At 47.8% G+C, this 23,391-nt stretch overlaps 1 protein-coding gene across 1 annotated transcript in view; it reads left to right on the top strand.

Moving 5' to 3' along the window:
- The window catches only part of CPED1 (cadherin like and PC-esterase domain containing 1), a 644,735-nt gene that overhangs the window by 548,221 nt on the left and 73,123 nt on the right, over positions 1–23,391 (top strand). The window contains exon 16 of the mRNA XM_077264976.1: positions 622–739. Coding sequence (XP_077121091.1) covers positions 622–739 — 118 coding nt within the window. The remainder of the gene's footprint in view (positions 1–621; positions 740–23,391) is intronic.

Below are 23,391 nucleotides of genomic sequence, written 5' to 3'. Positions count from 1 at the left end.
TCTGGTCAACAGAACTCTGATGGAGGTCTCATGTCGTGAAAAATAGGCTTGTGAACACATATGGTGCATTCAGACACACAATGGAACAGCAGAGTATGTGAGGATTGTGTACATGCCATCATCCATCCAATTTATTAGGGTTAGCTACACATTGTAATAGGTTGTATACATGATGCCATTTACTTGCTGGAAAAAAAATTGACCAAGACATTGCAGGGCAAGGGAGACTTCATTGGAAAATGATTCAAGGTTTTACATGACGTACTGTGTATTCCACACAAGAATAATATAGCCGTAATCCAGAAAATGAAAACAAATGTACAAGTATTTTTAATGTCTGGATTTTAAAATGTATTCCTCATTCTAATAAAGAACATGCAAGTAATCTTCTTGCTAACATAGCTGATAACTGCAGAAAGCAATTACAAATTGTATAATTCATAACCCTAAATGGAGCAGCGATGTTTAATCTCCAAGACAAAATTTTGACATAAGCAAATTAAATATTAATATTACTACATTTATGATCACTGATCAGTTTGATTTTATCTACTGTAAATTGTACTACTGTAGCTTGACAATTAAATACATTTATTATATCTTTCTCATCCTATTTTATAGGATTGCGGGTTGATTATTTATGCCGATGAGCCATGTGGATTACAGGACATTCCAAATGAAACAATTTCTGAACTTTCATATTCTTGTAAAAAAAAATGTGAGACGGGAGATGCCAAAGGTATTTGCAACTGTATGCCCTGAAAATGTAGTTATTTTTCTTGTGTAAATGACTATTTTCAATGTAGTATATCTTTCTAAATTAGCCTTTGTACATAAGGTTTACACAAGTAATAGGATGGACAATTGGATGAGTACTAAATACACATAATAAAATGGGCACTTGACACCTTCACGAAATATGAGGTACATGTACGTCATATGTCGTGTACCTGCCTTTGATGCAGGCTTGCACGCCAAGCCTGCATCTCTCCTGGCAGATGATGGCTGACTTAATAAGCCATCATGTGCCTTTAACAGCCTTATGGAGCCGAGCTCCGCTTGTGGCTTTAAATGCCGTTATCAGTATCTGATATTGGCATTTAACACTCGCCGGCAGGGAAGCATGTCATTCCATCATGATTATGGGGCATGCCATTGAAGCAAAATATGGCATCACATATGGATACAGAAGTAGAATGAAAATGAAGGATGGTTCTAAACCACAAGGTTGCCATGACAGCTGAGGGTTTGCTGAAGACCCCCCCATACTTGTCATGATGATTCTCCTGTAAATGCCAGTGTTTAGCTAACATTCATAGGAGATTGTGATTTTCTCTATACATAGCTTAGCTGATATACTGCTCTGTATAGTACAAGCGATCAGACGATTGTAGCTTCAAGTCCCCCAAAGGACAGAAAAAAGTAAAATAAAAAATATCTTAAAAAGATATGAAAAAATGAAAAAAGAAACAAAAGGTTCAAATCACTCCCCTTTTTCCTCACTAAAAATAAAACAATTAAAATACATATATTTAATATTGCCGCATTCGTAAAAGTCAGTTCTATCAAAATATAAATAAATGGCTTTAATCGGTGAGTGGCATAACAAGAAAAAAAATCAAGACTAAAGAATTTTGTTTTTATGTCTGCTGCATCATTGCAATAAGATGCAATAAGAGTCGAACAAAACATCAGCTCAGGGGACAAAAAATAATCTCTCATGAAGCCTAACTCCCTGAAAATTGAAACTGTTATGGGCCTTGGAAAATGGCGACACAATCAATTTTTTTTTCCACACAATTTAGATTTTTGCCCACTACTTAAATATAAAAAAGATACATGTTTGGTATCACTGTAATCATACTGACCTATAGAATCATATTACCAGGTCAGTTTTACTGTATAGTGAACATTGTAAGCAAAAGAAAAACAAAATACAATTCTGAAATTGAACATTTTTCAGTTTCAGTAGACCTGGAATTTTTTCCCACTTTCCAGTGCATCATATGATAAAATGATGTCATTCAAAAGTCTGACCTGTCCTGCAAAAAAACAGGGCCTAATACAGTTATGTGGATGGAAAAATAAAAATGTTAATGCTTTTAGAAGAATAGCCGGAAAGAACGAAAATGAAAAAATGGCTGTGGTATGATGGGGTTCATCTTCATGTGGTATGATCATTATTTGTGATGAGCGAGTGTACTCGTTGCTTGGGTCTTCCCGAGCACGCTCGGGTGTCCTCCGAGTATTTATGACTAGTGTTGAGCATTCCGATACCGCAAGTATCGGGTATCGGCCGATACTTGCGGTATCGGAACTCCGATACCGAGTTCCGATTCTTTTGTGGTATCGGGAATCGGTATCGGAACCATATTCATGTGTAAAATAAAGAATTAAAATAAAAAATCCAAATATACTCACCTCTCCGGTGGCCCCTGGATCTTACCTCTGTAACCGGGAGCCTTTGTTCCTAAGAATGAGCGCGTGAAGGGCCTTCGATGACGTTGCGGCTTCTGATTGGTCGCGTGACTGCTCACGTGACCAATCAGAAGCCGCGACCTCAGCCGCGAAGTCATCGAAGGTCCTTCACGGGCTCATTCTTAGGAACGGAGGCTCCCGGTTACAGCGGTAAAGTCCAGGGGCCGCCGGAGAGGTGAGTATATGGATATATATGGATATACTCACCTCTCCGGTGGCCCCTGGATCTTACCGCTGTAACCGGGAGCCTCCGTTCCTAAGAATGAGCCCGTGAAGGACCTTCGATGACATCGCGGCTGACGTCGCGGCTTCTGATTGGCCGCGTGAGCGGTCACATGAGCGGTCACGCGACCAATCAGAAGCCGCGACGTCATCAAAGGCCCTTCACGCGCTCATTCTTAGGAACAAAGGCTCCCGGTTACAGCGGTAAGATCCAGGGGCCACCGGAGAGGTGAGTATATCCATATTTTTTATTTTAATTCTTTATTTTACACATGAATATGGATCCCAGGGCCTGAAGGAGAGTTTCCTCTCCTTCAGACCCTGGGAACCATTCCGATATTTTGCATCCCATTGAAATGCATTGGTATCGGGTATTGGTATCGGCGATATCCAATATTTTTCGGGTATCGGCCGATACTATCCGATACCGGTACTTTCAAGTATCGGACGGTATCGCTCAACACTATTTATGACTGCTCTGAGATTTAGTTTTCATCAGGGCAGCTGAATGATTTACAGCTATTATCCAGCTTGATTACATGTGGAGATTCCCTAGCAACCAGGCAACCCCCACATGTACTCATGCTCTGTGATAGCTGTAAATCATTCAGCTGCGGCAAGGAAAACTAAATCTCCGAGCACTAACAAATACTCGGAGGCCACTTGAGCGTGCTCGGGAAAACCCAAGCAACCAGTACACTCGCTGATCACTAATCATTATCCTTGATGGTTGGTTAGAATGTAGAGGATGCGACAGAGGAAAAGATAGTGTAGATACAGAATTAGGGTACATTTAGAGGGCTATTCTTACCTCAACTTTTTATAGCTGAGCTGGGAATAATCCGACTTCTGGAAGAGGAGTTGCAGAAACAGCCAAGTGGGGCTGAGCTACACTTTTTCTGCAACTCCTATAGAAAAGATTGAGAGTTACGGAAACCACCTAACTCATCGAACTCCGCAGTTATTATGACTTCCATTGATTTCTATATAAGTTGCAGCACTAGTGTAGCTCTGCCATGACAGGCTGAAATGAGAATAATCCTTGAATTATGTAGCAATTGGAGTAGAATGGCACTAGATGTTTTCTCCACGAATCAATACAGCCTGTGCCTTGCCCGTTTTTAAAACGCTATAGCATAGGGCACATAAGACTCAATTCAGAACCACTTTGGCATGCAACATTCAGTAGCATTAGGGAGGTGCACAACGTGTAGAGCAATGTAAATCCTGAAGATGAAGAATTGAAATTGGCACTCACCCGATGATGCTGTGCAATAATGTCCTTTATTCAGAGCATATATTCGCAGACATAAAATGGAGAGGCGGCTGGTGAGGAGAGGGGTGCAGGAGGAGGCAAGAGGACGATGGCCGTTTCACGCCTGTGCGCTTCCACGGGTCCAGTGGAAGCGCACAGGCGCGAAACGGCCGTCGTCCTCTTGCCTCCTCCTGCACCCCTCTCCTCACCAGCCGCCTCTCCATTTTATGTCTGCGAATATATGCTCTGAATAAAGGACATTATTGCACAGCATCATCGGGTGAGTGCCAATTTCAATTCTTCATCTTCAGGATAATCCTTGAATTAATTTAGGAGTAGCGGGAGGGGATAGAGTTGTAAAAATCTTCTACTATTAAATAGTGACCATAATGTAATGATTTGCCACTTATCTTCCATTACCATGTTTTCATGAGGAGTCTCAAAAACAATTGAATTTAAGAAATTAAAGTCAGATCAACTCATGTGTGCCCTTAACTCTTAAAGGGAAACTGTCACATCAGCTGTTATTAACTTGCAGATATAGGATTCATCTTTAAGTTAATACCGGTATGAAGATGCACACTTGAGGTACTGAAAGTGTGGTCCTAAGGGGAAAATGAACTTTATTGCTTCCGGTAGCCTCCGGCAATCAGTCATACAGGCATGTCAGCGAGGCTACAGTCACCGCTCGCAGCACTCTGCACACTCCAGCACTTTGACTGACAGCTGACTCTGCAGTTCATCTGTGGAGAGCAAGATGTTAATGAAGGTACTGGAACATCCTTACAGCCGCTGCTCACAATGGTGTGAGTAGTGACGGTAGCTGCATGCACATGCCTATATGACTAAAAGCCGTTGGTTAAAGGGAGGAAAAAAATCCATATTCTCCCGGGTGCCGCACTTTCAGTACAGCATCTGGACACCTTTTTAATGCAAATAACCTGTAGATTACTCTTATATCTGCAGATCAATAGTATTAGCCAACGTGACCAGTTCCCTTTAATGCCTTTAACAACATATTAAAGCATCTTAAATTTTCATTTTAAGAGATTCACAGTATGGAGAATAAGGAGTTAAGGTAGACCAGTGTGGATAATACCGTATTTTTCGGACTATAAGACGCACCAGACGATAAGACGCACCCCAAATTTTCAGAATAAAAATAAGGAAAAAAAAATATTTCAAATGGGGGTACGTCTTACAGTCCGAATTCAGCTTACCAGTGAAGGGATCGCCACAGATGGAGAAGTGGTCACAGGGGCCTTTCGGTGGTCCAGGCTGGTGTGTTGGCCTCCAGGAAATCCCATCCCAGGCTGGTGCTCTGTGCTTGGGCAGGGGTGGAGGCTTTGTGTCCAGGGCTGTGCTCCGCTCCAGAACAGTGGCTGGGCTCCGGGGCACAGGCTGGGCTCTGGGGCACAAGCTGTGCTGCGGGCAGTGGCTGGGCTCTGGGGCACAGGCTGTGCTACGGGCAGTGGCTGGGCTCTGGGGCACAAGCTGTGCTACGGGCAGTGGCTGGGCTCTGGGGCACAAGCTGTGCTGCGGGCGGTGGCTGGGCTCTGGGGCACAGGCTGTGCTGCGGGGCTGTGGCAGCGGCTCTCTGGGCTCAGTGGGGGCTCCGACGGCATTTCTCCAAAGCCCGGAGGCCCCCCGCTCATCCGGCATGTTTCGGTGGCCTCCGAGAACATGGGCGCCAGGAAAATGGCCACCGGGCTGGCGCACGCTCAGATTCAGATCTTGTTGCCGAGATCTCGCCTCGAGATCTTGGGAGACGAGATCTCGTTGACGAGATTTGAATCTGAGCGTGCGCCGGCCCGGCGGCCATTTTTCTGGCGCCTATGTTCTCGGAGGCCACCGCAACATGCCGGATGAGCGGGGGGCCTCCGAGCTTTGAAGAAATGCCGTCGGAGCCCCCACTGAGCCCAGAGAGCCGCTGCCAGAGCCCCACAGCACAGCCCCTGCCCGCAGCACAGTCCCTGCCCGCAGTACAGCCGCAGCTGCACCAGCATGGGAAGGGAGGCTGTATCAGGACCGCCGCCGCTGCCGCTGCCGCATAATTTATAAGTATATTCCAACTACAAGACGCACCCCCATTTTCCCCTTACATTTTTTGGGAAAAAAGTGCGTCTTGTAGTCCGAAAAATACGGTACTTAAAAAAAATGTAAAGACAATAATAAATATTTCAAAGAAACCCTTTAAATTATTATTCCCATCTTCAAGATCCTATCCCAATATGTAGTAGATGTTATGAAAATAATATTTGCAAATACCTCCAATTAAAAATGTAGTTTAGTTTTTGTGATTCGCTCTGTTGCTTACCCCATATGCAGGGCATTGCAGTAGCTTAGCTATCCATGGTTACGACCAATCGTATAGTGACAGCTATTTAGTTACTTATTAGTGGTCATACCCATGGATACCTAAGCTAATGCAGTTCCCTGCACATGGGAGAAGTGACATAGCAAACCAGAAGAACTACAGTATACTACATTTATAATTTTAGGTATTTGCTAATATTATTATTATTATTATTATTATTATCATTATTACTACTACACCTACTAAATATTGGGATAGGATCTTGGTGATGTGAACACTCCTTTAAGTTATTTAAATAGTAAGACATGGAAGAGGCACTTAAAAGGACTTAAGATATAATTTATAAGTTGCATAAAGAAAAGACAACAAAACTATATACATGCTTATTGCCATAAAGTAGTAAAAGAGTAATACCAATTCAAAAATGTTCTTTTATTAGATAAATAGCAAACACAAATCTTAAACTGAAATGTTGATGATTTTAAAAAGTAATCAGGAATGAAATGTGGAGGGAGACAAGGAGAAAATGAACACATGAAACAGTTGTTCTCACTCTATTCACAGAGGAAAATTAAATGTCAAGTGAAATGCAGTGGAGAAAAGTAAACTCTCCATTAAATATAACCTGTCTCACCCTATTAAAATAGATGAACCGGCACTAAGCAAATGAGGCGCTGATATAAAAAGAGAGTCAAAAAGTCACCCCGAAAATGCTAATCCTGTCAATTTTATCTCCTTCGGGGGTATAAAATATTTAAAGGTTTGGAATATATCCATGAAAATATACGGTATTTATAACTTAATATGAGCATAGCTTTATGAGTGATCAGACCAGTCTACCAAATCTAGTTGGCTTTTATGAGGGGGTAAGTTTTAGTTTGAACAGGTCTGAGTCACTGAATTGAGCTGTAGCTGCAAGAGAGCATTCATTACATGTAGAGGAAAGAGGATTTCTGCACCGAAGGGTAGTGATTATTTCTAGTGATAAGCGGGAGTGCTTGGCACTGCTCGCTACTTGATCGAGCATTAGGGTGTTGGCCACGCTCATTACTTGGCCGAGTATCGGGGTGTCCGAGCAAAATGTTTGAGTCTCTGTCTTGCATATTTTGAGGCTGTTAGACAGACAATCAACATGGAGAGGTTGCCTGCGATACACAGCAATGCAGTAGCCATGTTGGCCACTGTGATTGGCTGGCCACATCGCGTCGTAGGGTCTATCTAAGACAAAGGCACCTGATGCTCAGCTCACTGACCTCTAAAATCAGAGGATAATATGAATATACACTGCTTCCCCCGCCCATCTTTTGGTGGCTAATATTCTCTGTATGGGCTCCATATAGTGGAATTCTGGATAGGGCTCTTCATGAAACACGTGGATTACGGTGGATCCATTGGACTATGACGGACCAGTGAGGGAATTTTTGTGGGAAATAAATTAGTGAAAGAGGGTGTCTATTTTTTTTTTTTTCAAAAAACTAAAGGACTTTGTGTGTGTGTGTGTTTATTGATTTTTTAACTAACAGTGTTAGTAATGGGGGTCTCAGACTGATGACTCTCCATTAATAACCCCAAGGATTGATGGCAGCTGTGATTTGTGACAAATCACAGCTGTCATCAACCCTAAATCCCATTAACCTATTTGCCACTGCACTAGGGCAGTTGGGAAGAGCTGAGACAGGGCACAAGAGTCAGTGTATCTAATATGGATTTGCCAGGTCTGGGGCGACTGAGCGCTGGTATTTTTAGGCTAGGAAGGGGCCAATAAACCATGCCCTTCCCAGCCTGATAATATCAGCCCACAGCTGTCTGCTTTGCCTTAGCTGGTTATTAAAAATAGGGGAGACCCTCATATTATGACCCACTGTTGTGAATTCCGTTCTCGGGCTCCCTCCTGTGGTCATGAGTGGTACTTTGTGAGTTCTCTTCATGGGCTCCCTCTGGTGGCTTTTAGTGTTACGGCTGGTCTTAGCTGGACTCCAGCTGCCTCGTTTCCTGCTAGGCCTGCTGCCTATTTAACTCCATCTGGACCTTTACTTGTTGCCTGCTGTCATTGTATTCAGTACTGGTTCAGATCTCTCTGGGACTTCCCTTGTGACCTGTCTCCTCGTGAGAAGCTAAGTTCATGCTAGTCCTTTTTTGCTCATTTCTATTTGAAAATGTTTCTCAGTATGTTATGAGTTCAGTCCAGCTTGCTTATATGCTATTTGATTGCTAGCTGGAAGCTCTGGGGTGCGGAGTTGCGCGCCTCACATCGTGAGCCGGTGTGGGGGTCTTTTTGTATTCTCTGCGTGGATACTTTTGTAGTATTTTATACTGACCGCACAGATTCCTTGCTATCTTCTGACTTTTTAGTTATTAGCAGGCCTCATTTGCTAAAACATATTTTCATTTCTATGTTTGTGTTTTCCCCTTAAACTCACTGTTATTATTTGTGGGAGGCTGCTTACACTTTGGGGAAAATTTCTCTGAGGCAAGTGAGGCTTTGTTTCTCTCTAGGGGTAGCTAGTTTCTCAGGCTGTGAACGAGGCATCTAGGCTGAGTTAGGAACGCTCCACGGCTGCCTATAGTGTGGTTTGTTAGGATCAGAATTGCGGTCAATAAAGTTCCCACATTCCCAGAGCTTGTCCGTATTTTTGGGGTTTACTTATCAGGTCAGTTCATGTGTTCTAACCACCAGCATCATAACAACCCACACATTAACAGTGCCATTTCTGCATCCCTATGTAAGGCGGCACGGGTGGTAGTCGTGGCATTGGGCAGTTCTGTTCCCACACCTTGGCCCCCTACAGATGAAATACAGTGTCCCTTCTGCTGCATGTGCAGCGTACGCAGCAACACACTCACGGTTATGGTCAAAGGCCTCTCAGCTGCTGTCATATTGGCTCCGCATTTATGAGCTCTGCAAATCATTTCTGAGACATGGTCTTTTTCCAACAGCTTAACTTTACTAGACAGCAGTATATTCATCACATAAGCAGTACAGTTCAAACACAGAGACATCTTCTTATCTGCATTCTTCACACAGGCAGTGCAAGTTAAACACAGAGACATCTTCTTATCTTTCGCTGCCTTCCAGGCAGACTCAGTTCTTCCTGTCAACTCTGTGTATATCCTTGCAGCCTCTGTCTATATCCTTGCAGCCTCTGTCTATATCCTGGCAACCTCAGTCTCACTGTTGGTTATTCTCTGACCCACTATTGGACAAACCCTATCCCTCTTCTGGACAATCATTGTCCCACTCGTGCTCCAGGCCCAACCAGCTTCCTACCAGTCCCAGGTCCAGTTCTAATTGGGAAAGGTGCCAGGATCGCCATCTCAGCTCCTTCAGCCCCATCTTAGACACCGGATCCTCTTCGGTTTGGCTTCTATTTTTGCTGGTGACCGCCTGCATGACTCCCATCCTGGGGCCCCTTACTGCCTAGCAGCTTTATCCCCATGGCCTGTGAACCTTCTGCTCTCACAGCTGCGTGCATCTCACCCTGGGCAAGATTGTCCGGGCTCTGTTGCCTATACAGGAAGTGCTTCTATGTCCCTGTGGCTCTGCACTGCCCTGCTCTAACTCCTCCCAACTGCTTAACCCCTATGCTGAATGTATCTCACTAACACTCCTGTCTATTCTATGCTACCCTATTCCCTATCTTTATTCTAATCCCCCTTGGTCCTATACTACTTCCTAACCTTTCCCTAGATCTATGCACAATACATAACAAATGCATTTACATTGCAGTACACAAACATCAGTAAATATGTAGAAACTTTGCATTTCACATTTATACACTATGGGGTGCCAAATGTAATATGTGAACAGTGACCAGGTTAGAGGAGGCACGTGAGGGTCCACGCCACCTCCTTACACCTATACAGTAATAATGTTCCCTCTGTACTTCCTCATAGTAATAATTTTCCCCTGTTCTTCCTTACAGTTATACAGCACCCTATAGAAATAATATCCCCATTTGCCTCCTTATAATAATGACCCTTTATGATAATAAAAACCTGCACCTCCTTATAATAATAAAATCACCCTCTGTGCTTAATAATAAATAATAATAATACCTCCTGCTCTCTCCCTATATTGTAATTTAATAATGATCAGCAAGGATGTGCATAGAAATCACAGGGCCACATTGTAAAGTTCTATCATGGTGCATAGGCGAAGTCACAGAAGGACTTACCTCCAAGAATTTTAAGACACGGAGAGAGATATGTATAGCAGTACTTACACAAATATTTTGCCCCTACTGAAGCGAATTAGTGTTCTCACCCACTATGATACCCCTTCTGTGGCCCCCATAGAGTATGATATCCCTTCAATACGGTATGAGACATCTTCAATGGTTCCCATAGAGTATGTTTCCCCCCAAAATGCCTCTACACAGAATGATGTTCCCACATTCCTCTACTTACACAGTAAGTAGGACCCCTCACACAGCCCATGACACAGCCCCTACACAGTATAAATTGTCCCACCATATTGTATGATGGTCCGCCCACCTCAACAAGAGTATAATACTCACCCCAAACTCACCAATAGAGTGAGAAGGCTCCCCCATACAGCCACTCATACAGTATGATGGTCCCCCTACAGCCCCTCATATAGTATGATGGTCCTCACACAGCCTATGTGACATGCAGAAGTAGTGCTAACTGCTGTTGCTTCAAAAGCATCCAGCAAACAGAGGGGTTAACACAGTCACAGGAGACAGGGAGTGGTTATCAGAGCCCCAGGGGGATTGTGGGAAACTTGTTGACTGTTCTGGCAGCAGTCAGTGATGTGTGTTTCTGATCTGTCTCAAAAAATGTTGAGGCAAGTGATCAATAGGGACAGAGGAATCCAGTACAGAGTGGAGCTGGGTGAACCCCTGGATGGCAAGTTGAGAAAGTCTATCAGGAGCAGGAAGATAAGTACTGTTAGTAAATTGTGTCACATGGATTATCTCCCTCAGCAAACTGTCCTCCCCACCTCCATTAGACTGTGCTAGAAGGAATGCTGTGGTTATTACCCCCCTGCTAAAAACATCTGCCCCCAGCCACCCCAGAAAAGGCGCATCTTGCTATAGTAAGGTTACATTAATCCCTTATTACCCCATATCCCATCGCTACAGGGGAGTGGGAAGAGTGAGGCTAAGTGCCTTAATAGGCACATCTTACAGATGTGCCTTTTCTGGGGTGGCAGGGGGCAGATGTTTTTAGCTGGGGGGGGCAATAACCATGGTCCCTCTCTAGGTTATTAATATCTGCCCTAAGTCACTGGTTTTCCCACTCGGGGAAAATTGTGCGGGAGCCGGCGCCACTTTTTTCTGTGATTTAACCCTTTATTTTAACAGACAGCTAAGTAAAGAAAACCAGTGGCCATCATTGCTTTAAGAAATGAAGGTCAATGAGTCCGAAAAATTGGGAAAACTTTGAAAGTGTCCCCAAATGCAGTGGCAAAAACCAACAAGCGCTACAAAGAAACTGGCTCACATGAGGACCGCCCCAGGAAAGGAAGACCAAGAGTCACCTCTGCTTCTGAGGATAAGTTTATCCAAGTCACCAGCCTCAGAAATCGCAGGTTATAAGCAGCTCAGATTAGAGACCAGGTCAATGTCACACAGAGTTCTAGCAGCAGACACATCTCTACAATAACTGTTAAGAGGAGACTGTGCAGCAGGCCTTCATGGTAAAATTGCTGCTAGGAAACCACTGCTAAGGACAGGCAACAAGCAGGAGAGACATGTTTGGGCTAACGAACACAAGGAATGGACATTAGACCAGTGGAAATCTGTGCTTTGGTCTGACGAGTCCAAATTTGAGATCTTTGGTTCCAACCACCGTGTCTTTGTGCGACGCAGAAAAGGTGAACGGATGGACTCTACATGCCTGGTTCCCATCGTGAAGCATGGAGGAGGAGGTGTGATGGTGCTTTGCTGGTGACACTGTTGGGGATGTATTCAAAATTGAAGGCATACTGAACCAGGATGGCTACCATAGCATCTTGCAGCGGCATGCTATTCCATCCGGTTTGCGTTTAGTTGGACCATCATTTATTATTCAACAGGACAGTGACCCAAAACACACCTCCAGGCTGTGTAAGGGCTATTTGACCAAGAAGGAGAGTGATGGGGTGCTACACCAGATGACCTGACCTCCACAGTCACCAGTCCTGAGCCCAATCGAGATGGTTTGGGGTGAGCTGGACCGCAGAGTGAAGGCAAAAGGGCCAACAAGTGCTAAGCATCTCTGGGAACTCCTTCAAGATTGTTGGAAGACCATTCCCGGTGACTACCTCTTGAAGCTCATCAAGAGAATGCCAACAGTGTGCAAAGCAGTCATCAAAGCAAAAGGTGACTACTTTGAAGAACCTAGAATATAGACATATTTTCAGTTGTTTCACACTTTTTTGTTAAGTATATAATTCCACATGTGTCAATTCATATTTTTGATGCCTTCAGTGTGAATGTGCAATTTTCATAGTCATGAAAATACAGAAAAATCTTTAAATAAGAAGGTGTGTCCAAACTTTTGGTCTGTACTGTATATATATATATATATATATATATATATATATATATATATATATACCTACTAGATGTTTCCAGCCAGCTAATGCTCGGCACGCTCATTGCTATCTAATTAACGCTGTTGGTGATTAAAGTAAAGTAAATATTGTTGGGGGTGGGATTATGTGTGGTCATGTGGTGGGGGGGGCAGGATTATGTGTGGTAATATGTTGGGGGCGGGATTATGTGTGGTGATGTGGTGGGGGGCGGGATTATGTGTGGTGATGTGGTGGGGGGCGGGATTATGTGTGGTGATGTGGTGGGGGGTTGGATTATCTGTGGTAATGTGGTGGGGGGCGGGATTATGTGTGGTAATGTGGTGGGGGGCGGATTATGTGTGGTAATGTGGTGGGGGCAGGATTATGTGTGGAAATGTGGGGGGAAGGATTATGTGTGGTGATGTGGTGGGGGCGGGATTATGTGTGGTGGTGGGGGGGCAGGATTATGTGTGGTAATGTGGAGGGGGCGGGATTATGTGTGGTAATGTGGTGGGGGGGCGGGATTATCTGTGGTAATGTGGTGGGGGGAAGGATTATGTGTGGTGATGTGGTGGGGGCGGGATTATGTGTGGTGGTGGGGGGGCAGGATTATGAGTGGTAATGTGGTGGGGGGACGGGATTATGTGTGGTGATATGGGGGGGCGGGATTATGTGTGGTGATGGGGTGGGGGGCGCAATTATGTGTGGTAATGTGGTGGGGGGTGGGATTATGTGGTAATGTGGTGGGGGCGGGATTATGTGTAGTAATGTGGTGGGGTGGTGGGATTATGTGTGGTGATGTGGTGAGGGGGCGGGATTATGTGTGGTAATGTGGTGGGGGTGGGGTTATATGTGGTAATATGGTTGGGGGGCGGAATTATCTGTAGTAATGTGGTAGGGGGGCGGGATTATGTGTGATAATGTGGTGGAGGCGGGATTATGTGGTAATGTGGTGGGGGGCGGGATTATGTGTGGTAATGTGGTGGGGGGCGGGATTATGTGTGGTAATGTGGTGGGGGGTGGGATTATCTGTGGCAATGTGGTGGGGGGTGGGATTATGTGTGGTGTCATGATCTCCATGGCCAGAGAACTAGCATAAGCCTCTATAGGAACAAGCTCTTGGAAGATGTAACTGTACTGACCATGAACTAAACCTACCGCATCATCTAGAAGTAGCCAGGTAGCATGTCCTACTTTTTATCCCTATATGCCCAGCGCCGGCCGGAGAACTAAATAATGCTAGCAGAGGGAAATATAAGACCTGACTCACCTCTAGAGAAATGCCCAAAAGGAGACAGAAGCCCCCCACATATATTGGCGGTGATATGAGATGAAACAACAAACGCAGCAGGAAAATAGTTTTAGCAAATTTGAGGTCCGCTTTCTAGATAGCAGAAGACAGAAAGCATACTTTCATGGTCAGTAGAAAACCCTAACAAAACACATCCAGAAATTACTTTAGGACTCTGGCATTAACTCATAATACCAGAGTGGCAATTCCTGATCAACAAGAGCTTTCCAGACACAGTAACGAAACTGCAGCTGTGAACTGGAACCAAAATACAAAAACAAAACATGGACGAATGTCCAACTTATCTAGTAGATGTCTGGGAGCAGGAACAAGCACAGAGAGGCTTCTGATAACATTGTTGACCGGCAAGCATCTAACAGAGAAGCCAGGTTATATAGCGACACCCAGATCTAATCAGAACAGGTGAACAGGGAAGATGATGTCACAAGTTCAATTCCACCAGTAGCCACCGGGGGAGCCCAGAATCCAAATTCACAACAGTACCCCCCCCTCAAGGAGGGGGCACCGAACCCTCACCAGAACCACCAGGGCGATCAGGATGGGCCCTATGAAAGGCACGAACCAGATCAGAGGCATGAACATCAGATGCAGTGACCCAAGAATTATCCTCCTGGCCGTATCCCTTCCACTTGACCAGATACTGGAGTCTCCGTCTGGAAACACGGGAGTCTAGGATTTTTTCCACAACGTACTCCAACTCACCCTCAACCAACACCGGAGCAGGAGGCTCAACGGAAGGCACAACCGGTGCCTCATACCTGCGCAATAACGACCGATGAAAAACGTTATGAATAGAAAAGGATGCAGGGAGGTCCAAACGGAAGGAAACAGGGTTAAGAATCTCCAATATTTTATACGGACCGATGAACCGAGGCTTAAACTTAGGAGATGAGACCCTCATAGGGACAAAACGAGAAGACAACCACACCAAATCTCCAACACAAAGCCGAGGACCAACACGACGGTGACGGTTGGCAAAAAGCTGAGTCTTCTCCTGGGACAACTTTAAATTGTCCATCACCTGCCCCCAGATATGATGCAATCTCTCCACCACCGCATCCACTCCAGGACAATCCGAGGATTCCATCTGACCGGAGGAAAATCGAGGATGGAACCCCGAATTACAGAAAAACGGGGAAACCAAGGTGGCAGAGCTGGCCCGATTATTGAGGGCGAACTCCGCCAATGGCAAAAAAGCAACCCAATCATCCTGGTCAGCAGACACAAAACACCTCAGATATGTCTCCAGGGTCTGATTAGTCCGCTCGGTCTGGCCATTAGTCTGAGGGTGAAAAGCAGACGAAAAAGACAAATCTATGCCCATCCTAGCACAAAATGCCCGCCAAAATCTAGACACAAATTGGGTTCCTCTGTCAGAAACGATATTCTCAGGAATACCATGCAAACGAACAACATTTTGAAAAAACAGGGGCACCAACTCGGAAGAAGAAGGCAATTTGGGCAGGGGAACCAAATGAACCATCTTAGAAAAACGGTCACACACCACCCAGATGACAGACATCTTCTGAGAAACAGGCAGATCTGAAATAAAATCCATCGAGATGTGTGTCCAAGGCCTCTTAGGAATAGGCAAGGGCAACAATAATCCACTAGCCCGAGAACAACAAGGCTTGGCCCGAGCACAAACGTCACAAGACTGCACAAAGCCTCGCACATCTCGTGACAGGGAAGGCCACCAGAAGGATCTTGCCACCAAATCCCTGGTACCAAAAATTCCAGGATGACCTGCCAACGCAGAAGAATGCACCTCAGAGATGACTTTACTGGTCCAATCATCAGGAACAAACAGCCTATCAGGCGGACAACGATCCGGTCTATCCGCCTGAAACTCCTGCAAGGCCCGCCGCAGGTCTGGAGAAACAGCTGACAAGATAACTCCCTCCTTAAGAATACCTGTGGGGTCAGAGTTGCCAGGTGAATCAGGCTCAAAACTCCTAGAAAGGGCATCCGCCTTAACATTCTTAGAACCTGGTAGGTACGATACCACAAAATTAAACCGAGAAAAAAATAATGACCAGCGCGCCTGTCTAGGATTCAGGCGCCTGGCGGTCTCAAGATAAATCAAATTTTTGTGGTCAGTCAATACCACCACCTGATGTCTGGCCCCCTCGAGCCAATGGCGCCACTCCTCAAACGCCCACTTCATGGCCAAAAGCTCCCGATTCCCAACATCATAATTCCGCTCAGCGGGCGAAAATTTACGGGAAAAGAAGGCACAAGGCCTCATCACGGCGCAGTCAGAACTTTTCTGCGACAACACTGCCCCAGCTCCGATCTCAGAAGCGTCGACCTCAACCTGAAAAGGAAGAGTCACATCAGGCTGACGCAACACAGGGGCAGAAGAAAAACGGCGCTTAAGCTCCTGAAAGGCCTCCACAGCATCAGGGGACCAATTAGCAACATCAGCACCCTGTCTAGTCAAATCGGTCAATGGCTTAACGACATCCGAAAAACCAGAAATAAATCGACGATAAAAGTTGGCAAAGCCCAAAAATTTCTGAAGACTTTTAAGAGAAGAGGGCTGCGTCCAATCACAAATAGCTTGAACCTTGACAGGATCCATCTCAATGGAAGAGGGAGAAAAAATATATCCCAAAAAGGAAATTCTCTGAACCCCAAAAACGCACTTAGAACCCTTGACACACAGAGAATTAGACCGCAAAACCTGAAAAACCCTCTTAACTTGCCGGACATGAGAGTCCCAGTCATCCGAAAAAATCAGAATATCATCCAGATACACTATCATAAATTTATCCAAAAAATCGCGGAAAATATCATGCATAAAGGACTGGAAGACTGAAGGGGCATTAGAAAGACCAAAAGGCATCACCAAATACTCAAAGTGGCCCTCGGGCGTATTAAATGCGGTTTTCCACTCATCCCCCTGCCTGATCCGCACCAAATTATACGCCCCACGGAGATCAATCTTAGAGAACCACTTGGCCCCCTTTATGCGAGCAAACAAATCAGTCAGCAACGGCAATGGGTATTGATATTTAACCGTGATTTTATTCAAAAGCCGATAATCAATACATGGTCTCAAAGAGCCGTCTTTTTTTGACACAAAGAAAAAACCGGCTCCTAAGGGAGATGACGATGGACGAATATGTCCCTTTTCCAAGGACTCCTTTATATATTCTCGCATAGCAGTATGTTCAGGCACAGACAGATTAAATAAACGACCCTTTGGGTATTTACTACCCGGAATTAAATCTATAGCACAATCGCACTCACGGTGCGGAGGTAGTGAACCCAGCTTGGGTTCTTCAAAGACGTCACGATAATCAGACAGGAACTCAGGGATTTCAGAGGGAATAGATGATGAAATGGACACCAAAGGTACGTCCCCATGAGTCCCCTTACATCCCCAGCTCAACACAGACATAGCTCTCCAGTCAAGGACTGGGTTGTGAGACTGCAGCCATGGCAATCCCAGCACCAAATCCTCATGTAGATTATACAGCACTAGAAAACGAATAGTCTCCTGGTGATCCGGATTAATACACATAGTCACTTGTGTCCAGTATTGTGGTTTATTATTAGCCAATGGGGTGGAGTCAATCCCCTTCAGAGGAATAAGAGTTTCCAAAGGCTCTAAATCATACCCACAACGATTGGCAAAGGACCAATCCATAAGACTCAAAGCGGCGCCAGAGTCGATATAGGCGTCAGTAGTAATAGATGACAAAGAGCAAATCAGGGTCACAGACAAAATAAATTTAGACTGTAAAGTGCCAATGGAAACGGATTTATCAAGCTTTTTAGTACGCTTAGAGCACGCTGATATAACATGAGTAGAATCCCCACAATAGAAACACAACCCATTTTTCCGTCTAAAATTCTGCCGCTCGCTTCTGGACAGAATTCTATCACACTGCATGCTTTCTGGCGTCTTCTCAGTGGACACCGCCAGATGGTGCACAGGTTTGCGCTCCCGCAAACGCCTATCGATCTGAATGGCCATTGTCATGGACTCATTCAGACCCGCAGGCACAGGGAACCCCACCATAACATCCTTAATGGCATCAGAGAGACCCTCTCTGAAAGTAGCCGCCAAGGCACACTCATTCCACTGAGTAAGCACAGACCATTTACGGAATCTTTGGCAGTAAATTTCAGCTTCATCTTGCCCCTGCGATAGGGACATCAAAGTTTTTTCTGCCTGAAGTTCCAAATGAGGTTCCTCATACAGCAAGCCCAAGGCCAAAAAAAACGCATCCACATTGCGCAACGCAGGATCCCCTGGTGCCAATGCAAAAGCCCAGTCTTGAGGGTCGCCGCGGAGCAAGGAAATCACAATCCCAACCTGCTGTGCAGAGTCTCCAGCAGAACGAGATTTCAGGGACAAAAATAGCTTACAATTATTTCTAAAATTCTGAAAGCTAGATCTATTCCCTGAGAAGAATTCCGGCAAAGGAATTCTCGGCTCAGATACCGGAGCATGAATAATAAAATCTTGCAAATTTTGTACTTTCGTGGTGAGATTATTCAAACCTGCAGTTACACTCTGAAGATCCATTATTAACAGGTGAACACAAAGCCATTCAAAGATTATAAGGAGAGAGAAAAAAAAGAAAGACTGCAGCATAGACAGACTGGCAAGTGATCCAATTAAGAGCACAGAGGAAAAAAAAAAAAAAAAAAAAAAAAAACTCTCAGCAGACTTCTTATTTCTCTCCTTTCTCAGCCAAGGATTTTAACCCTTTAGTGGGCCGGTCAAACTGTCATGATCTCCATGGCCAGAGAACTAGCATAAGCCTCTATAGGAACAAGCTCTTGGAAGATGTAACTGTACTGACCATGAACTAAACCTACCGCATCATCTAGAAGTAGCCAGGTAGCATGTCCTACTTTTTATCCCTATATGCCCAGCGCCGGCCGGAGAACTAAATAATGCTAGCAGAGGGAAATATAAGACCTGACTCACCTCTAGAGAAATGCCCAAAAGGAGACAGAAGCCCCCCACATATATTGGCGGTGATATGAGATGAAACAACAAACGCAGCAGGAAAATAGTTTTAGCAAATTTGAGGTCCGCTTTCTAGATAGCAGAAGACAGAAAGCATACTTTCATGGTCAGTAGAAAACCCTAACAAAACACATCCAGAAATTACTTTAGGACTCTGGCATTAACTCATAATACCAGAGTGGCAATTCCTGATCAACAAGAGCTTTCCAGACACAGTAACGAAACTGCAGCTGTGAACTGGAACCAAAATACAAAAACAAAACATGGACGAATGTCCAACTTATCTAGTAGATGTCTGGGAGCAGGAACAAGCACAGAGAGGCTTCTGATAACATTGTTGACCGGCAAGCATCTAACAGAGAAGCCAGGTTATATAGCGACACCCAGATCTAATCAGAACAGGTGAACAGGGAAGATGATGTCACAAGTTCAATTCCACCAGTAGCCACCGGGGGAGCCCAGAATCCAAATTCACAACAGTGTGGTAATGTGGTGGGGGGCAGGATTATCTGTAGTAATGTGGTGAGGGCGGGATTATGTGTGGCAATGTGGTGGGAAACGGGATTATGTGTGGTAATGTGGTGGGGGCGGGATTATGTGTGGTAATGTGGTGGGGGTGGGATTATGTGTAGTAATGTGGTGAGGGGGGATTATGTGTGGTAATGTGGTGGGGGCGGAATTATCTGTAGTAATGTAGTGGGGAGGCGGGATTATGTGTGGTAATGTGGTGGGGGGCAGGATTATGTGTGGTGATGTGGTGGGGGCGGGATTATGTGTGGTAATGTGGTGGGGGGGTGGGATTATGTGTGGTAATGTGGTGGGGGGCGGGATTATGTGTGGTGATGTGGTGGGGGGTGGGATTATGCATGGTAATGTGGTGGGGGACGGGATTATCTCTAGTAATGTGGTGGGGGGGCAGGATTATGTGTAGTAATGTGGGGGGCGGGATTATGTGTGGTGATGTGGTGGGGGGCGGGATTATGTGTGGTAATGTGGGGGGGGTGGGATTATGTGTGGTGATGTGGGGGGCGGGATTATGTGTGGTGATGTGTTGGGGGGCGGGATTATGTGTGGTGATGTTTTGAAGGGGCGGGATTATGTGTGGTGATGTGGTGGGGGCAGGATTTGTGGGGGGCGGGATTGTGTGTGGTGATGTGGTGCGGATTGTGTGTGGTAATGTGGTGGGGGGCAGGCTTATGTGTGGTGATGTGGTGGGGGCGGAGCTACTGTGCAGGGGGCGGGATTAGCGAGTAATCACGATGCCTCTTATATATATAGACTAGCTATTGAACCCGTTCTACGCCCGGGTGGCGAGCATTTATATTGGTATATGGTCTCCATCCTGGTATGTGCTTCTCCCATCTTGCTCTCCCATCCTGTCATGTGCTGCTCCATCCTGCACCCCCATCCTGTCATGTGCTGCTCCACCGTGTCATGTGCTGCTCCATCCTGCATCCCCATCCTGTCATGTGCTGCTCCACCGTGTCATGTGCTGCTCCATCCTGCGCCCCCATCCTATCACGTGCTGCTCCATCCTGCGCTCCCATCAGTGCGGGCGGCTGTGCTGAGTGCGGGCGGCTGTGCTGAGTGCGGGCGGCTGTGCTGAGTGCGGGCGGCTGTGCTGAGTGCGGGCGGCTGTGCTGAGTGCGGGCGGCTGTGGACGGTGCGGTGGCTGTGCTGGGTGCGGCGGCTGTGCGTGGCTGTGCATGGCTGTGGGTGGCGGCTGTGGGCGGCTGTGCTGAGTGCGGGCGGCTGTGCTGAGTGCGGGCGGCTGTGCTGAGTGCGGGCGGCTGTGCTGAGTGCGGGCGGCTGTGCTGAGTGCGGGCGGCTGTGCTGAGTGCGGCGGCTGTGCGTGGCTGTGGGTGGCTGCTGTGGGCGGCTGTGCTGGGTGCGGCTGCTGTTCGTGGCTGTGCTGGGTGCGGTGGCTGTGGTGGGTGCGGCGGCTGTGGGTGGCTGTGCGTGGCTGTGCTGGGTGCGGTGGCTGTGCTGGGTGCGGCGGCTGTGCTGGGTGCGGTGGCTGTGCTGGGTGCGGTGGCTGTGGGTGGCTGTGCGTGGCTGTGCTGGGTGCGGCGGCTGTGGACGGCTGTGCTGGGTGCGGTGGCTGTGCTGGGTGCAGCAGCTGTGCGTGGCTGTGCTGGGTGCGGCGGCTTTGCTGGGTGCGGCGGCTGTGCTGGGTGCGGCGGCTGTGCGTGGCTGTAGGCAGCTGTGCGTGGCTGTGGGCGGCTGTGCTGGGTGCGGCGGCTGTGCTGGGTGCGGCGGCTGTGCGTGGCTGTAGGCAGCTGTGCGTGGCTGTGGGCGGCTGTGCTGGGTGCGGCGGCTGTGCTGGGTGCGGCGGCTGTGCTGGGTGCGGCGGCTGTGCTGGGTGCAGCGGCTGTGCGTGGCTGTGCTGGGTGCGGCGGCTGTGGACGGCTGTGCTGAGTGCGGTGGCTGTGCTGGGTGCAGCAGCTGTGCGTAGCTGTGGGCGGCTGTGCGTGGCTGTGGGCGGCTGTGCTGGGTGCGGTGGCTGTGCTGGGTGCGGTGGCTGTGCTGGGTGCTGCGGCTGTGCGTGGCTATAGGCGGCTGTGCGTGGCTGTAGGTGGCTGTGCGTGGCTGTGGGCGGCTGTGCTGGGTGCGGTGGCTGTGGTAGGTGCGGTGGCTGTGCGTGGCTGTGCTGGGTGCGGCAGCTGTGCTGGGTGCGGCGGCTGTGCTGGGTGCGGCGGCTGTGCTGGGTGCAGCGGCTGTGCGTGGCTGTAGGTGGCTGTGCGTGGCTGTGGGCAGCTGTGCGTGGCTGTGCTGGGTGCGGCGGCTGTGCATGGCTGTGCTGGGTGCGGTGGCTGTGGTGGGTGCGGCGGCTGTGGGTGGCTGTGCGTGCCTGTGCGTGGCTGTGGGCGGCTGTGCGTGGCTGTGCTGGGTGCAGCGGCTGTAGGCGGCTGTGCTGGGTGCGGCAGCTGTGGGTGGCTGTGCTGGGTGCGGCGGCTGTGCTGGGTGCGGCAGCTGTGCTGGGTGCGGTGGCTGTGGTGGGTGCGGCGGCTGTGGGTGGCTGTGCGTGGCTGTGCTGGGTGCGGTGGCTGTGCGTGGCTGTAGGCGGCTGTGCATGGCTGTGCTGGGTGCGGCGGCTGTGCTGGGTGCGGCGGCTGTGCTGGGTGCGGTGGCTGTGGTGGGTGCGGCGGCTGTGGGTGGCTGTGCTGGGTGCGGCGGCTGTGCGTGGCTGTAGGCGGCTGTGCGTGGCTGTGGGCGGCTGCGCGTGGCTGTGGGCAGCTGCGCGTGGCTGTGCATGGGTGCGGCGGCTGTGCGTGGCTGTAGGCGGCTGTGCGTGGCTGTGGGCGGCTGTGCTGGGTGCGGCGGCTGTGCTCGGTGCGGCAGCTGTGCTAGGTGCGGCGGCTGTGGTGGGTGCGGTGGCTGTGCTGGCTGTAGGCGGCTGTGCGTGGCTGTGGGCGGCTGTGCATGGCTGTGGTGGGTGCGGCGGCTGTGCTCGGTGTGGCGGCTGTGCGTGGCTGTGCTGGGTGCAGTGGCTGTGGTGGGTGCGACGGCTGTGGACGTAAGTGGCGTAAGTAACAAATAGCTGTGGCATGAAGTGCCACAGCCTCATGGCACAGCAATTTGTTACTTGCGGTACCTTATTCATTTCCGGCGCCATTTTCTGTGTCCTCTTGGTGCCGGAATCGGCGCCTGCGCATTCCACGCTTTCCGGCGCCATTTTCTTGAAGACACACTGCAATGTGTCTTCAAGAAAATGGCGCCGGAAAGCGCGGACTGCGCAGGCGCCGATTCCGGGAGCAGGGGGATATTCATGGCCCGGAATGGCGTCGGTGGAACGGGACAGGTAAGTATACTCACCCTCCGCCTCCTGGCTCGTCCCTGTTTCTCCGTTGGAGATCGCGGTGTGCGTTCAGCGCTTACGCATACCGCGATCTCCTGGGAGCGTCGCTCTGTGGGGTCCAGACTGTGCCGGCGCTTGCGCAGTCTATAAAGGCTTCGGACAGAGTGACGCTCCCAGCGTTATATTATAGATACTATGTGTAGACATTTATTTTATTTATTCTAACCTGTCAGTGTGATTTTACTGTACACCGCACTGAATTACCGGCTTTTCTATAGAACAGCGGTGAGTATTTCTCGCTAGGCAGACGTGTGGTCCGTGTGTAATCCGTATTTTTCTCGCTCCCATAGACTTTCGTTGTTGTATTTTTCTCAGAATACGCTGACAATAGCAGCATGCTGAGTTTTTCTCAGCCCATAAAATACAGCCAAGAAATATACGGCTGATGGAATCTGCCCCATAGAGAAACATTGGTCCGTGTGCAATGCGTTGTTTTTG

This window comes from Ranitomeya variabilis, chromosome 5 (genome assembly GCF_051348905.1).
Source record: "Ranitomeya variabilis isolate aRanVar5 chromosome 5, aRanVar5.hap1, whole genome shotgun sequence".
In the NCBI taxonomy this organism is placed as follows: domain Eukaryota; kingdom Metazoa; phylum Chordata; class Amphibia; order Anura; family Dendrobatidae; genus Ranitomeya; species Ranitomeya variabilis.
This window is presented reverse-complemented; position numbering and strand designations above follow the sequence as displayed.